The sequence below is a fragment of the Ambystoma mexicanum genome, chromosome 3q (genome assembly GCF_040938575.1).
Source record: "Ambystoma mexicanum isolate Mex_15411 chromosome 3q, UKY_AmexF1_1, whole genome shotgun sequence".
NCBI classification, from domain to species: domain Eukaryota; kingdom Metazoa; phylum Chordata; class Amphibia; order Caudata; family Ambystomatidae; genus Ambystoma; species Ambystoma mexicanum.
Window position 1 is genome coordinate 601,790,060 of NC_090926.1, and position 17,917 is coordinate 601,807,976.

General features: G+C 45.2%; 1 protein-coding gene across 2 annotated transcripts in view; it reads right to left on the reverse strand.

The window, feature by feature from the left end:
• Positions 1–6,969, reverse strand: part of GSG1L2 (GSG1 like 2) — a 625,141-nt gene extending 618,172 nt beyond the window's left edge. Inside the window, exon 1 of one of the 2 annotated variants that reach the window (XM_069654469.1) lies at positions 6,154–6,969. In XM_069654469.1, coding sequence (XP_069510570.1) covers positions 6,154–6,460 — 307 coding nt within the window. In that variant the 5' untranslated portion in view covers positions 6,461–6,969. The remainder of the gene's footprint in view (positions 1–6,153) is intronic. The other variant, XM_069654468.1, reaches the window with a different exon arrangement.
• Positions 6,970–17,917: the final 10,948 nt, after the last annotated feature.

The window sequence follows — 17,917 nt, forward strand, 5'->3', positions numbered from 1 at the left end:
CCTCCCCTCTAGGACTCATTGGTGTATGGTGCTGGAGGGGAGGGTTTAGGCGCAGCGGTATTCAAACTGTGGGGCGCGCCCCTCTGGTGGGCCGCAGCCTCATGCCCAAGGGGGGGGGGGGCATCCACAGTTTGAAAAGAAGAAAAAAAAAAGGATAAATGACCAAAGGGTCGGGCTGTTGCTTCATTAACAAGCAGCAGCCCGATCCACGGCCCCTGCCACACATGCTTAGTGCGACAGGAGCCGGGCCTTTATGAGGTCTCAGGCTCCATTAGGAGCCTATTTATGAAGACAAAAGAAAAAGCGCACCCCTTCTTTTGCCTTGATGATGGTCATCGCGGCAAAAGAATGTGTGTGCTTTTTTTGTCTTCATGAATAGGCTCCTAATGGAGCCTGAGGCCCCACAAAGGCCCACCCTCTGTCGGACTATGGGTGGTGGCAGCAGGGTCGGTTTGGCCCCTGGCCGGGCTGAAATTGTCCCTGGGGAGTAAGGGCCGGTTTCAGGCCATGCTTGGGCCGGTTTGAAAACATTTTTGTGAAAAATTCATTTTTTTCAAATTTATTTTTTCATTTTTTATTCTTCAAAAACCTTTCATCCTTCTTGGTTCGATATGAGTACCAACACAGGTTGGGTGATATTGTATGCATGTTTGTTCTATAAAAAAGAGCTTACGGGTAAGTGCTATATAATACCATATTATCATGTGGCCTTGGGCGTCTGCTTGGAGTCACAGTATTTTGACAATATGGATCTATACACACAGCTATTAATGATACGTATGGTGATCCATTGTTGTATGAAATGTATATCACCTTAGTGAAATCATAACCATATTTTTCGTAATGTAGGTTACTTAGGAACAATGCTATTTGATGCCACTTCCTATTTTGTCAAGGGGTGAAAGGTTGTGTTTCATCGCTTCCCGGGATGTCACTTGGGTGTGGGGTCAAATTACATCACTTTCGGTGATATCATCAGAGGTCAAGTGTCGTGAGGCAAGGGGTGGGCCACTTTTTTGAGGCGAGGGGTGGCCCACTTTCTTTTGGGTGACCAGGCCTATTTCTTGTCCCAGTCCGACCCTGGGTGGCAGCACGCATTTACCTCAGCAATGTATTCAGTTCTGTTTTTTGTCCTGATGCTTAAAATGTGCGATTTGCATTACAAGCTGTGTGCCGCAGACTGCTTCCACTCTAAGCGGGGGAGAAGTTTGGACTGTGGGGACTGAGACGGCAGGACTTTTCAACCTTTTGACACAAGGGGCCTTCACTGAGTTTTGGGGGGGCATCACCTCCCACAGGATATGGTACAGTATAATTACCTCATTGCTTTCTAACACCGGTTCCTCTGCATCAGCCTCTTGCTGACATAGAAGGGTTTATAGCTGTTCCGTGGGCATTCAGTGGTTAAGATCTATGCTGGCCTGCCATCTTGTGATAAACGGCAGCAATTAACCTTAAATTTGTCGCCATTGCAAGTCTCACTTCTCCCACAGCAACAGCAGAGCCTGCTTGCCAGTGCCTGATAATCCCAAAATTCTCTGTAATTTTATGCAAAGCTGCATTTTATTTTTATAAGGTTATTTTACTCACTGAATGCTGATCAAGTGTTTTAAGTCTGGACTTTATTAACTGGGTGCTTGTAATTGCAGCACAAGCACTCTTTACAATCTAAACTAGAGGTGTGTTTACAATGTTGATTGTTCCAAAATACATCTCCTAGTGTGCTGCTTTGGGTCAGGTGGCCCCCTTTAAGCCGTACACAATGATACATTGTCTGGTTGACATACTATGTGATTTGTGTATTTTATAAAGGAAACTAAGACCACTAGAACTCACCACCCCAGAAACTCCCAATCCCACCTTTGGGGGCATTCCTGTGGACATGGGAACACAGAGGAAAGAATGAATAAAAAAGTATTTGCCTTCAAGAGGAAGCTAGACCTTTGCAAAAGAACAGTTGGAGCTGGGCAAGCCTCCTAGCAACATTAAGGTCCAGCTTTGATGAATACTTCCCTGAAGTAAATGCTGGCATTAATGACTGGGTGATGCAGACTTTTCTGGCAGAGGAGGTGGTTCATCATTCATTTGATGCCCAGGAAGAGCTGATTGAGGTTCAGTCGGACACTACTCAATCTGAATTTAGGAACATTGCAGTGGGTGAATTTTGACTGAAGGTAATCCTGGAGTATCCTACATTGGCATGGTCTGCTATACAGTCGCTCTTACCCTTTGGGTCTTACTACTTGTGCGAAATAGGCTTTTCAGCATTGGCTTTTTTACTGACCTCTTCATTTTTTGAATAAGGGGTGTTTCAAATGAACGTTGAAAACCCGGAAAGTGGGAGTTTTTAAAACATGGAGACAACCATGGCTACAACATTTAGACGCAAGTGCTTCCATCAATCCCAAACATCACCTGGGTGCAGGGTGAGCCTGGGTAACTGCTTTTTAACATTGTACACTACTTTACCAGAATTTCTGGTAAACTACAATGTTAAAAGCAGTTAACACTCTTCCCCCCCAAGTCTGAAACCACACTTGATTGCATTATACTTCAGCCAGGATTGCATTATACTTCAGCCAGGATTGCATTATACTTCAGCAGCACATCTGATGTGTCCACTGAAAGGTTTAAGATTAAGCTACATCCCTAACTCTATCTGGTTACCCAGAGGTAACATCTTAGCAAATGTCACTTGTGGCTGGCCAAACTACAGCAGCACTATTGTAAGTTTGAATTGTTGATGTTTTACTGAACTATGGCACCACACACGTCTTGCTTGGTACTTTTTAATCGGGAAACATCTTTACTTCTTGTTTCCCTTGAATTGGGAACTTTTTTTTTTGGTGGTGGTGGTGGTGGTGGTACTCCACCTTGCAGCTGTGCCTTCTGTTTAGCAAGCATTTCATTCTCCCATCCTAGTTGTGTTGCTGGGCGATTATAGAGCGGTGGAGTAGGGGCAGTGATGTCTTACTGGAATGCAACTCAAAGGCTTAAATCTCCTTCTTTCTTGACTTTAGTATATGCAGTGCATGCTAGCCAATGTTTCCACTGTTCTGTGCTGCGTGCGCCAACACCCGTCCCCCCGCGCGCCGTTGCACCAAGTTGGCGACTACATGCAAATTTGCAGTCATATAACTGCCAGTGATGTCACTTCCTGTATTTGGGCCCCCCCGGGAAATTCAAAAGTCGGCTCCCCTGGGCAGCAGTGCTCGTCACAGTTATCCTCTGCTAAGTCCGAGATGGTTACAGGTCACTTGCGGAGCATTGAGGAGCTGTGCTGTTATATCAAGGAACCCAGCTGTGCTCCCTGGCATCATTCTATCTAGCCAATAGCACGCCTCCGTTTCTGAAGCCCACGTGCGCAAGTCCATAGCTAACTGGCAAGACACTATTGTACAAAATAACCCTAATGTCGGCGAGCTTCAGGCTAATATATAGGCATGTGAATAATGACAGGTATTAATACCAATAAATATGTTATGTTATGTTACGCAGAGTTTCTATACACTCCACCGTGCGTGCGTTCCGCCTGCTGCTCCAGGGCATGTGGGCCTTCAGGCTTGAGGCGATATCCCCGTAGGTGTTCTGCCGTGCACTAGAAAGCACTGGACCAAACGTAACTTCCCCACGTGTGCAACAGATTACCTTTGCGATTATTTTGACGGGCAATTGGCTTTGCGCATGTGCGGCAACACACACATGCATCCACTGGTTAAATGACGTTGCAGTTCACCAGCAGCAAACTCACCATTAAAGCGACAATGATCACGTCTCAGAATTAGCATCTATACTGCGAATAGAGAAGTATTCGCTCTATCAAGACTCGTGTTACAACTTGGCATTACTGTTTTGCTGCTCAGCACTATTTCCAGAAATTGGTCCTAGATGGGCTTCGGGTAACAATCCCTGTATCACGATCTCTCCTTGGCGAATCCTGGTGTGACTTGCAACAGCATTAGGCACGTGCCATGGACTCAGTTCACTTCAGGTGATGCCAAATGAAACCCTTGCTTGCAACGTATGAGTGTATAGTTTGACCACCTTGGCAGTCACAGATGCAACATAAAACACTGCCACTTATTTACAAATGTACAGTATATAAGACGGACCCTTGGGGGTCGGCCTCTTGGCTAACCCCAGTTCTTCAACCATGTGGGTGCACGCAGGGGCAGCCTTACCGTTGGCAGCGGCCCAGGCACTGAAACAAACAATTGGTGCCACATTTTTCTTAGCTCCCCGCTTGCATGACGGTGTAGAGAGGTAATCACTTCAATAGGGTGAAAACATCAGCACCCTATTGTTATTAAATGCGCCCGCTCCCGTGCTAGAAAGCCCAGCGCCAGCATAAGAGCGGGCGCATTTAATTTCAATAGGGTGCATGCCGTGGTTTCTCCCACCATGCCATCCCACGGGAGACCTTGAAAGACTCCTGCGAACTGGCCTAGCGGTGGGCTAATGGCGTCCCGGATGGTCTCTGTGGCGGCTCCTCCCTGAGGCCGGCCCTAGGTGCCCATGCCCACTGAGTGTAAAGGTTTCAAATCGAATTCTGACACTTAGATACGGAGGAGGGCAGAGCTGCGAGACCATATCCTTTGCAGGACAGCTCGGCCTCTGTTCTCAGGTCCACTATGTAAATCAGGAGCCCTGTGTACAGTTCCTACTGGTCACAAGATCCAGTGGGCACCTTGCCACGTACCATGGATGGACTTAACTTCCGTTCTTGGCACCCTGCTACCATCAGGGTTTTGTGAATGGGTCGCACTCAGTACCGGTTTTAAGGCAGGACGGGTCGGGCGACCACCCGGCGCAGCTCGGGGCAGTCTTTCAAGGGCTCCCCTGAGCTGCCATAGTGGGAGATGGCGCAGTAGGCGCCCTTGTGTTATTAAATACGCCTGCAGTGGCGGGGCGCATTTAATAACAACAGGGTTCTGATGATTACCTCCCCGCTCCGACGAGGGAGCGAGGCAGCTTTCATTGGAATAGGGCGCTCATGCATTAGCATGAGCGCCCTGTTCCAGTGTTAACTCAGAGCCGGAGCGGGAAAAGATGGTTGGTGCCCCACCACTGCCTCCCATCGACCAGGGGCGTGCGGGGAGGAAGGGGGTGCCATTCTTTTTTAAGCAGCCCGGGCGCTGCCACAGCTAATGCCGGCCCTGCTCGCACTGTTTCTAGAGTGGGTTTATTTGTGGTTCGGCAGATTGAGAATGTGCTTAGAATTGCCTGTGGAAAAGGTAATTATCTCACATGATAAAACAGCTGTGTCCCTTGGAGCTGAAAGCACATTTATGAAAAAAGACCCCGAACCAGTACACCAACAAAAAGAAAACTGTGCACATCATTCAAGCATCCACAAAGGCAATTCAATGAAAATGATGTATCATTTTGGCACGAATGACGTCAGCATATGTGCGCCCTCTACCTGCAGGTTATAAAGATATAGCGAGTGGTCGAGGGGTTCCTTAATAAGGTCACCGGGGTCTGAGGGGACTTGCACTATCCTTTTCACGTATGGTGGGGGTATTTTATTCATTGTAATACATGGCCAGACAAAGCCCTTTGGCACCTGACTACTGCCAGTTGCCATCCATATAATGGTTTGAAAATACAAATCGAATGTGTAGTTTGTAATGCTTTGCAGCAAACTAGATCACGCAGTATAATAAAATGCATGCACAAACATGAGCTTCAAAATAAGTATTGGTATGTATTTTTTTATATTAATTGGAAAAGTTGCTTGCAACTAAATCAAATAAAAAAATAAGTAATGTAATGCAGATGGGTTCTCACTCTTGTATCATTTAACAGAACATCACACACTATTTTGCAAGAAAGGAATTATAAATGCTGATCTTGGATGTAATTAAATGTTGCAAAGGCAGATGGAATGCTGCTCTCTACTGGCTCAAGCAGCAGGCATCGTGATGCCATAATACAAATGCAGTAACTGATTACAGATCGCAGGTTCTTATTAAAGGTCACTAGCAATGTCACAACTAGCATGCAATACAAACATAGATTATTGCAGACTGCCGGGCAGAATAATGTGCTGTCACGCGTGCTGCGCTCATTTAGAACCTTGGAATACAATCGCAGCGCATTTCCCGTAGTTCAGCCTCTTGCGAACGGGGCAGCGCGGATACGCTCACTCACCGCCGTCAGCAAAGCTCTCCTCGCATGAGTACCAGATGCCGGCGTGGAAGTGTCTCTGGATGAACTTGTCGTCGCCGGCCTCCCAGGTGTACTGGACCACGCTGCTGTCGTTGGCGTCCGAGCTGTTGAATCGGATGCAGTACGCCTCTCTCTCCTTCGCCTTGCTGGCGCTCGTGCAGAAGGGTTTCGGGACTTTCCTGGTCCCCTGGCACCAGTAACTGCTGCTGAAGGCGGTTATGGAGAAAATGAGCGCGAGGGCGTTCAGCGTGAGCGCGACGGACGCCCGGTGCCTCCTGCTCAGCCCCATGACGCCGCCGAGCGGAGAAGCGTCCCCTGCGCAGCGACCGGAGGAGAGCGGCGTCCGCGCGAAGCACCTGCTCCCAATGACTCCTGCGCTCTGCTGTTAGGAACAGTCACTTGCTGGAAAGACGGGCGCTTAATGTGCTCCCAACCAATGAAATTTGGAACAAGTCAAAAACTGAAGAGCATCACAGAAAGAGCAGCGGCCGTGTGCAGAGTCTGCTTGGGGACCTCAGCGAGACTGAGGGGATAAGTACGAGGAAAGAACAATAGAGCATGCTTTCCAGCATAGCGATAACAGATGCGGCGATAACGGGTGTGCACAAGATTGAATCGTCACATCCATGCTGCTCGTTTGAACTATTAACCCCGAAGCTCGCTTGAGCGTCAACCCAAGCAGCAAGGAAGGGGTTAGCTCGTTACCTTTTAATATTCGATATCAAACGCCCATTGCCCTGCCTCACGGGCTTATATCAATTATGTTTCCTGTCGTGAGAGATAATCCCTGATGAGCTGAGTGAAGGGCAATCGCATTTTTCATTCAAGTCACTTGTATGATGTCCGGGGCCTGGCTAAGCTTTGCCTGTCATACAGGGATTTGCCATCCAATCAGCAAGGAGATGGGGGATGTCTGGCTGAAGCACGGCTGGAGTGGCTCCTTCCAAAACAAAAGCCTGCCATTGGGGGATTGCCGGTTTGGGTGGCCGGGGGGCGGGGGGTGGGGGTGGCCTGAAGGAGTGTGCCAATGTTATGTTATGTTAACAGAACTTATAAAGCGCAGCAGCCACCCAGAGGTATCATGCATGATGGTAGGGACCAGAGTTAACAGACAAAAAAAGCACACTCAGAGAGTTTAGAATAGAAAAGTCTTCAAGGCGTGACGGAAAGAACACAAAGGGCGAAAGAGAGTTCCAAGTCTTCGCAAGCACCAATACAAAATGCATGTTTGCCTACATGAGAATATCGTGTACGAGGAACCTGAATAGTTGAGGATTGGGAACAGACTGCTCTAGAAGGGACGAAAGGACAGAATTTTGTCTGAGGAAATTTAACACCCAGCTTATAGAAAGCTTTGTGTACAATGTGTAAACATTTAAACAGCACACACTTCTCAATAGGAAGCCAATGTAACTGGCCTAGAATGGGGGTCATGTGAGAACCACAAAGAGGGTGCAGCACTGCTCGCGCAGCCATATTCTGCAAGAGCTGGAGCCGATAAGTCAGATGGGCCGGTTGAGCCAGGTAGAGCCCATTGCAATAGTCAATTCCGCTCATCACCAGAGAGGACACAAAAGGAAAATGGAATTTGGAAATTATATACGGTATGACCTTGCGAAGGGTCCTTAACTTAAAATGGCCAGCTTGGCAGACCAAAGCCACATGATCAGACATTGACAGTGAGGCCGGGATTTTGATACCCAAATGTTTCACTAAAATTGCAGGTGATGGAAAGGGTACTGGACTAGACGGACAGAAATCTGACATCCAGGAGTATAAAGGGTGAGCAGAACCTACCACCAGTACCTCAGTCTTTTCAATGTTCAATGTAAGGCAGTTCTTGGACATCCACCCACCCACGGTCACCAGTCAGTCCCTAAGTAGAGCAACCATCTCAGGCTGGTGGATGCTGGCTTGCACTAGTTCCCCAGTGGGCGGGGGCTGGAGAGTTTTCGCAAGCTTTGGGGCATTGCTTCGGCAAGGGGGGGTGGACGCATTGGTGCAGATCTGTGGGATTTATAATGTGGGGTAAAATATAGCCCCTGAATGGCAGAAATAAAGAGGCCAGAGTGATTTGAAGGAAACTTGCTAAGGTGGAGTCCCATTGAAGTCTAAAGCTAGCACAAAATGCTGATGTCAGACATGTGGCCTATTGAACCAAAAACAGGCCTAAATCTCAAATGAAGGTAAGTGTGCTTGGAAGTTCAAAAGTGCAAAGATATGCACAATGCATTTCAGCAAGGAAAAATAAAGACACATGGCTGAAAGGAGGTTTTCAAAAACTGTGAAAAGCCACAATTTGAAATGGAATTCAGAGAAATGGCAGCATGTTGCATCAAATTTACACAATACCTGATTGCGACCCAGAAATCTAAAGTGAAGCCAAGGTTATTGCAATTATAAGAAATAAAAGTACCTCATTTCCTCATCCCAAATGACAGTATGCAACGAGAAGTACCTACTAGGTTTCAAGGTGAACATGGGTTTCTCACATAACTGGCCTGTGTATGGAAAATCCAGAAATGATACTCATGTCTATTGCAACGGCGAAATTAAAGAAATACATTAGACATGGAGAGAAGGCCTGGATGCTTATAAAATGCTTCATGTAAAATGCATTGTGTGTCCGTAAAAAGCCATTTCTTGCAGAATTATAAATGCAGCTGGGCCTTTCTACTGAACTGGAACTTTAACCTCAAAGACCTTTTCTCTGATTGTTCCAGAGAGGGAGGTCTGGTTGCCAACAATCAATCAGGTTTGTTGCTTAAAAATACAAAGAAATACATAGCCCGAGATGTGAACCACAGTGGAAATAGATAAAGCCCTGCCTGTCTATTCAGCAGAAGAGACCTTCAGGTCGCAACTCCCATAAAATGTGCATTAAGCTATAGCCCGGACCCTTAGGAAGCAAAAGAGGGATAGGCAAATATAAACATGATCCAGAATCCGGCTGGTCACATGTTTAAAGATAAATGAAACCTAAAAAAAAAGGTGGGGACTAGGAGAATGAGTGAGGCCTGTGAGGCAAGGGTATAATTAATAGAAAAATACATTTTATTGCATAAAGAGCACATCGTATATGCCACAATGCTTGTTGCAGCCTTTTATTAAAGTTGACAGAAATTGCCTTTAAACCATGCCAATATGAGTTTTGTGTGATAAACATAACATAAGTTATTATGAAAAACATGATTTGGTCCTTCCCATGATTCTTTGAGATTTGAAAGTTGGTGTAAGGGTGAAGGACAAAATTAATATGTGTATGATGAAGTGCCATATTTTTCATTGATGCAGCTCTTGAGGAAACGTAGAAAAAATGAATCGTTGCATAGGAAGGGCGTCTCAACTTCAGATTAGCATCATCTGAGTTGCCTTAAAATGTAGTTCTTAAAAATATAACCATACATGTAAAGATTTGAAAAATCAGGGTACTTGCCATGTTGAAAAGTTTTCAGAATTTAAACATGCAAAACCCACATCAGTTAACTTTCCTAACCCACACCCCTCAATTCCTTATCCTATTAGCACACATATGGGAGGTGGGTAGAGAAAACCAACCAATCCCTTCCGGAGGAATCATGATACATTTGTGATGTCATTTACCCTATAAGAGGACCAGTTTGCATCAGAACTGTTTTTTTTTCTACTTTATTCCAGGAGATAACCTGCAGCTGAACTCTTGTGAGAAACACCCAAGAAGAGGGGCCACACATCTTGCATTGGAGACAGGGACAAGGAAACATAGAAGCAGACTGGGACTCCTTGGCTAACACCCTAGCTGTCCCAGAGGTGCCCTGCTATTCCCTGATGCCTACTACAAGGTCTCTCCAGTAAGTAAAACTATCCCAAAGCCTTAGACTGTGTTTAACCTGCATTTTTCCCAAGTATTTATCTAGCTATTTCCCCATGCCAAAATACCCTGTGTAGATCTTTAGCCTATTTAATTAAAGTAAATCAATTAAGTCCCCTATAGAAATCACAGGATCGGTTTTGTTAGCATTCAAAACTAACACACTCCTCCCAGTGTGTTTCGAGCTGGTATAGACATACAGATTTGATTGACTATGTGTAAGAAAACCCCTGACTTTGGTATAGAAAGGGGCGGGGGGGTCCTGAATCCAAAGAATTAACCCCCAAACCCTGTTTCCAAGTGAGTGTGCAGGGTCCAAAACAAAATTCCTCATTGATCCCCCTTCATTTTAGATCAGAAGTGTGAAGCCTTGCATTGTCTTTGCATGTGTGGTGGAAAAACAAAATTGCCCCTTTGTACCCATTGTGCTCTGACCCAAACCACAAAGCCTTGCATATTTCTTTATGTGTGGCAAAATGATTGTTTGCGTTGCTTTTCTTTCCATCATATTGCATATGTAGTAAAAAGTGCAAAACCATTTTTCCCATTGGATCCCTTTTCCAAAGAGTGCATTGTTCTATCAGAATCAAAAATAATTTCCCCATTGTGTTCCCACTCCCTGCAACTGGCCTTCAGTGCAGAGGGGTCAGGTCTAATTGATGTTTGGAGGATGGGGGCTGTTGGGAAAAAAAGTATTATAACCAAATAAACAATCACTCAGTGCCTTGAATTGTTCATTTTCATTATTGGTGAGTGATTTGAAAAAAAAAACTGCAGGAAATTGTGATTTCATATCTTAATATTATCTCGGTGTTTTCTCCCCGCACTTTTCCTTTCCCTCCCCCTGCATTTGCACGCTCTTAATGTCACCTCGCCTTGTAAGATCATTGTCTCTGTCTTCACACTGTTCCCTCTCCCTTGCCTAGTCACGCCATAAATGCCATATCATATCATTATGGAAGTCATTTTTGTTCTTGTGTTGCCACAGCATTGGTGACTGATGTTAGTCTGTTTGTCAAATCTTGATTCAATAAATTAATAAATATATATTTTTGCTACACACCAGCCTGGTTCCTAGTTCATTGTGACAACGGGTATTTGTTGTGGTTGGGTGCGAGAGGGGTTGGAGGCATTACCAAACTGAACTAAAATAACAGTGCTTTGTTGTGTATCACCTTGGTGGGGGGGGAAGGAACTCCCTGAGTTGAGTGTGACCGCATAGTAAACTGCGACAAAACAGAGCACAGTTCTCGTGACATGTCCCCTGGAAGATCATCACTGCCGTGCCTGCACTGCCCTGACTGAGTCCTCGCCATCTGTAAGTAGACCTTTTTCTTCATGGAGCCCACTGCCAGAGTGATCATTCACCTCACCGTCTGCTTTTCTGCCTGGAGGCCCCCCACCATCACTGGACAGCTCTGCCCCGGAGAGGGCACTTCCCATTGGAGGGTACACTGTTTCTTGGATGGTTGCCACTACGAGTTAGGTGGCTGGGGCTGGGCAAGAGGCGGTGATATATGAACAGGTTCAGTGAGGTCCAGGCCAAGGTTTGTGTGTGGGCCAGTTGGCAAGGGTTTTTGTGTTTGGGCACTGATGACGTGTGTTATCCGGGGGGTGAGGGAGCATATTGTATTTGTTGAATGTGATATACATTATACGGTGGAGTTTTATGTAAATGGGCCAGAAGATTGCTAGTGCACTCACCGGCTGGTTTAGGAAGGGCAAGCGACTGCAAGGGCTGGGGAGCCAATGCAAGTGTACGCGCGCATTAAAGGAGGGCGTGCTGTAAAGTAGCTGGGAGTTGGTTGCCAGGCAACAGAGTTGGAATACAGTGATCCCTTAGGACTTGATAAACAAATACTGTTGGTTGCTGGGCAATGCTGACCTAGCCCGGGGAACATACTTCAGAAAGATTTAGGGTTACGCAACAAAGGGCACAGGATGGGTTGTTGTTTAGCATGAATAAGGATTGTCTGGCATTTCACAGACATCTGTTAAAGCGTGGCTTGAGGGTTCATTGCAAAGTGTGCGTGGGATACTTTAAAGTAGAGCGTTTTTCCCATCAGTTGTCAGCGGATGGATATGCAGAAGTTTTGTTGCAAATATTTGTCAGAATTAATAAGTACAGTGGACTGCATACAAAGTGTGTTTTGTTGCCAATTTGTTGAGGCTGATAACAAAAAAGTCCCGGGGCATACAATCGCAAGATTAAAAGAAAACATTTAGAAGTGAGGGAATTGTTTGCCTACACTAATGTGGAACCTGCAACATTGGCAGCAATCATTATCTTGCTACAGGGCAAGGACACAGGGGCAGTGTTGGGTTCCCTATCAGGAGGTGGGGGGACGGAGCATGGGATTAGGAACAGGGGCGGATGACAACACAGAGCAACTCCCCTCATGAAACAAGAGAAAAAATATGACTCCTATAGCTGCCTTCCCTCCTGAAAAGAAAAGGCAGGGTGGTGGCAGGGCTGCAGCAACTCTCGCTGGGCCAGTGGGGACAGGGCAGGCTCTGACACAGTCACTGGTCAGAAATAACAGGAGGACTAGCAGGACCAACAATTTTACTACAGCGGGGCGGGGGGAACCCTCAGTGGTGCCATCAGCAGGTACCAGTGGGAACGAGAGGAGCAATACAGACTTACACAAGCATGGGGGTGGCACTGGTGGGGCCCTGGGGACAACAAGGGACAGCAGGCCTCCTGGGGGCAGAATAGTGGGCAGGGGATGGGCTTCGGGTGGACCCCACCTCCCGGCCCACTAGGAGGAAGTAGGGGATGGACAACAGAGTACAGCTTTGTGAAATGGCAGGGGGCTACAACAGAGAGGATGTGTGGCACCTCCGGGAACGCTACCCACAAGGGGAAAGATATGCCAACATAGGGCAACTAGCGGGGGAGCCCAAGAGAGGTGCTGAACCACTCTTGGGGCAAATCGGGTCATATCCACCCGTGGGACATCAGGGACTTCTCGAGGGCCGGTGTCGCAACTGGATCAACGGTAGGGGCGCAGCCAGGTGGTGAGGCATGTAAGTGGTTTCAACCCAGTACTCCACCTAAGTCAATGCCTAGTGTGTGATGCCCAGCTGGAACCCTTAATTATATATTTTATGTCTAAAGATCTTTTATTTCTGAATGATGTACCCTTATATCACGCCCCTCTCTTTGAATCCCCCCGGGTCTCACTGAACCAAGAAGTAGGTTTTTTTGCAAAGTTAAAAGATTTATTTGATGGTTTTGAACAAGATATATATCACACTTTTATGAATTTGAACAATATCTAGATATCACACTATTAATATGTATACAATGATCACCAATGGGTGATATTACAATCAACAATCTCTTTAATAAATAGTATGGATGAGAAGAATAATGTAGCATAGATTAAAACTTTGGGTGGGTTCAATGAAATGCAATGATAGAAAATTAATGCAGCACAGAAATAAAACTTGATATGAATTCAATCAAATGCAATGTAATCACTCTTTCCCCCTGATACTACCTAATCCCCCCTAATATGCAATATAGAGATGGAAGGAGAGAAAACAGGTTTCAGGAATAAACACTCTACAAATGCAGTTTCAATCCCAATTCCCCCAGCAAGCTTAGAGAGAAACAGGAATGATTTTAAACAGATCAATTGCTTTTGAATGTGATTTTAAATGAATTGGAAAAATGCTAAAAATGGAATTCATTCTCTAAATTGGATTCAAAACTAGTGGGAGCCACTTTGGGTAGCTACAGATAAACACTAGCAATGATGATTGAATGGCTGGCATTTAGGAAACTGAATTCAGAGGTTGAATACAAGAAATAGCTGTTTTACATGTATTGTCAGCACGTGAGATTACAGAAAAAGTACAAGGAATGTGGTTTTAGATTTGAAAGCTGATGATGTTAGCTTCAATTTGATGCTTAAATTCCGTTTCTAGCATGTATGGTTCAAAAGTTACAAAGGTTTTAGTAGAGGTTGATTTTTCTCAAAAAGAGTCAAGGTTTTCAAATGAAAGATGCGCTTTTGACTATTACAAACAATAATTTTCTTGGCACTAAGGAGACTATGAAGATGCAAGATACCCAACGATACAGCCACCAGAACAGGCGCCTACGCTCTGACTTTTTCCCGCCGAGACACTTGTCTTTCTTCAGCAAATATATTAGCGCCAAAATTATATTATCACTACAATTAACAAAGGACTATATGGATGAGGGAAAGATTCAGAACAGACAAAAGAGATTTTACAATTCAGTTCTGGATATGTTCGAATGGGTTGGATAGGATTACTTAAGGATAAGAGATTGGCTATGGACAATTCTATGCTAAATTCTCACAACTATGGTTTTGGAATAGGCCCGTCAGGATGTGGTCAAAGGTTCTGGACTAGAATTCTGCTAGCCCACCAGACAGGATTCAGGCACCCGGTTCTGCACTCAGCACGGCACTCTGGTATCTGCACGGCACTCTGAACTGGATCTGACGGGTAGATTCTGGAGTTTACAGCTATCTGGTTTCAGCTCTGCTGTACTGGTTTGGATCTCTGGGTTCTGGCAAGAGTTCTTGGCAAGAAGCAGAAAACAGCACAGCTAAGCTGTTCAATTTTTGATGTGCCCCTTGGAAGTCTGGGTTTAAAATCAGGTTGCAAGATTTTAAAAGCCAAGCTGAGAAAGGTTCAGCTTTGGAATTGGGCCTTCTGCTTTCAGAGTTCTGGAGTCTTGGATCTGGGTTCTCCTGCAGAGCGCTTTGCCAGTAAATCAGTTGATGGGTGAATCTGTATGTGTCCCTAGGTCCTAAACAGTCCCTATTTATCTATTTCCCAAAGGGGTGGATAGGCTGATTATACTAAGCCCACCCTCTAGGAATCCGATTGGTCAGAGTATTTCCTCTCGCCTGATTCGAGAAAGAAATCTAGTGTCATAGTGATGCTGCAATTAACAATCCAGGGAAAACCTCCCCTTTGTTTCTACACAGAAAATCAATTTTTCATACACAGCATTTTTACAATATCACCAACTTGCTAATAATACATATTCACATCACATATTTAATAGAGCATGTATCTGTCTCCCATCTTCTTGAGAGTTTTGGTTCCAAACTGACCGTTTTTCACGCTTTTGGTTGGTTACCCAGTGTCAGATCTGTACACATTTTTCCACATACATGCGCATCACATCTGGTCATAATCCTGTAAACTTTCATATTCCTAGCATGATCACAATTGCTACAATATCAACATTTTAGTAGTCCGGTCTCTGAATATCACAGGGTTCAGAGTAGTTTCAAATTGTGAGCAGCATTTTTTATATTAACAACCTATTACATACAGATGTTTCAAAATTGTTCACAGTCGTCTATGAGTCTTTTTCCAAAAAGATATTTCCTTGAAGTTTCAGATACACATATCAGTCTAGTCCCACCTCCCAGGTTTGGCTGGGCCAGAGCAACCTGAGCCTCTCTTCCTTTGGCAGCTGGTTTCTGTTGATGCCCGAATTTGCATTTCCTTTCAGTCAAGGGACCCTTTGTCTCCACTCATAGCAACAGGCCAAAATCTCCTCCCACTTCCATTAACAACTCAATGCCAGTTGCTGAGCAGAGAGCAGGAGGAAGATTCCTTTGTTTGGGGAGAAGCTGTGGAATGTCTTTGAAGTGCAATGTGGCTGACATTAGTTCACTTTAAAACACTGTTTAAAAATGGACTTTTCTAAAATACAATTTACATTTTCTACAAATATCCACACAAATCCCTTCATTCCAGTCTTTTTAAAACATAGGATTTGAATTGTAGCAACCCATATTGCTTTTGATGGCAAGTCTCTTCTTTTCTACAATTTTATTTTAAGACACAAGTTTTAAACTGCCAGTATAAGTAATGACAGCTAGGACGCAGGCAAGCGACGGTACTGTGCCCATTTCTGACATATTTTTCCAAGGCAAGCACCTTTTGAATGTGATTTTTTTTTATAATGAAAGGTGTTTCTCCTGACATTGTGCTTATGGGGATTCCTTAAATAAGGTGATGGTGAACACCCCACACGGATGTTGGATCTTCTCTGCTGTTTGGGAGCCATGATTATGCACTTTCAACTGCCAAGGACAAACAGACTTTAAAACACTTCTGGGTTTTCCTTGGAATGTAGCACTGCCTTTCCAAGCAGTTTTATTTTACTCTGCGGGCAGCCCAATGATAGCTTTTGGCAGTGCGGTCTCCACTGGCATAGGCAAAATGGATTGGTGGTCTATTTTTCAGGTTTTCCTGCGCACTTCTCAGAGATTATTAGCGCGCATAAGGCTTTTTGGCGGTCATAATATTGTTTTTGATGAAAGCAGCACACAGTAATGTTGCAGGGCATAGACTAGTGGGTCAGAACATCCCACAAGCCCCCCCCCCTTGCGATTTGGAATTGGCCGTCCATCAATGGGAAGACTGGGATGGTCAGTCTCTTTTCTTTTGGTTCCAAACATGGCAACGTTCATCATCTTTTCCTCCATCAGTGGTGGATCGACCAGTTCTCCTCGCCCAGTCCTGATGTGAGTATGGAGCGATACTCTGGGCCCCTTGGATCTTTCCTCCCGGACGCTGGGTAGTCCTCCTTGGTCTTAGTCCCCATGTTTCCAATTCTAGGATGACAAAGCAAAGCATATTTGTAGACATTTCCCCACCACTATTAATGTAGTAGGGCAGACACATGCATTTTGACAAATTAGGACACATTTTTCAATTGTAATCTCTGGACTATATATGGAATATTTTATGGTGGGGATTCTAGGGAGCTGGAGTGACCCCCTCTAGGGTTCCAGAAGACTCTTCCAATTGCTTCAGAGGGTGCCTAGAATGGCAGCACTTTATTTTGTTAATATGGACCCACTTATCTTCCCCCTCTGCCAAACTGCCTTTGGGGATGCAGATTTTGTAGGTGACTGGTGAGATGTTGTCTACAATTTCAAAAGGTCCCCTCCAGCTAGGCAAAACTTTGAGCTGTTTGGCATGGTTCCTTTGGAAATTGTAGAAGTAGACCCGGTCTCCTACATTGTATTCTTTTCTAGTAGCCTTTAATACATAGTGGTTCTTCATGCTGTTTGCAGATTTCTCTAGACTTCGCTGAGCATAGGAAAAAGCATGTTGAAGGTGTTTTCTTAGATTTTGAACATACCCATGAGTTGTGGAGGCATTGATCAATGTCTGCTCGTGGGTTCTGTAGAGCAGATGCTGGGGAAGCACCATCCTACGTCCAGTCATCAGCTCAAACGTTGACATTTTAGTTGCAGATGAAGGGGTAGATCTGATGGCCATTAGGACAAGAGGTAATCGACTATCTCAACTTGGCCCAGAATCTGCCACAAACTATTTTTAATATGCTCACAACAGTTCTGTTGTATCATTCTACTGCACGACTAGAGGCTAGCCGGTAAGCAATGTGTACCTTCCTTTTAACCCCAAGTATCTCCCACATCTTGGTCATTACTTTGCTGGTAAAATGGCTACCTCTGTCTGACTCGATCCTTTGGGGTAGTCCAAAACACGAAAAGATGTGATTGATCATCAGGGCAGCGGCTGCTTCTGCCTTGCAGTTTGGGGCCGGGAGACATTCCAACCCTTTAGTAAACAAGCATGTCACGGTCAACATGTACTTGTTCCCCCTAGAGGAGCAAATCACAGGCCTGATATAGTAGACTTGTAAATCTGACCCAGGCAGTGTCATCCCCCTCTTTTGGAGAGGTGCACGATGTGTGAGGGATGTTGGCTGAAATTGTGCACACACATGAAACACCTTCAAGTATTGGTCGAGGTCCTGCCCCATGTGCGGCCAGTATGCAACCTCTCTTAAGATTTCATGTGTTGTATGAAACACCCTATGACCGGCTGTGGCTGCATCATGGGCGTGACTTAACATCA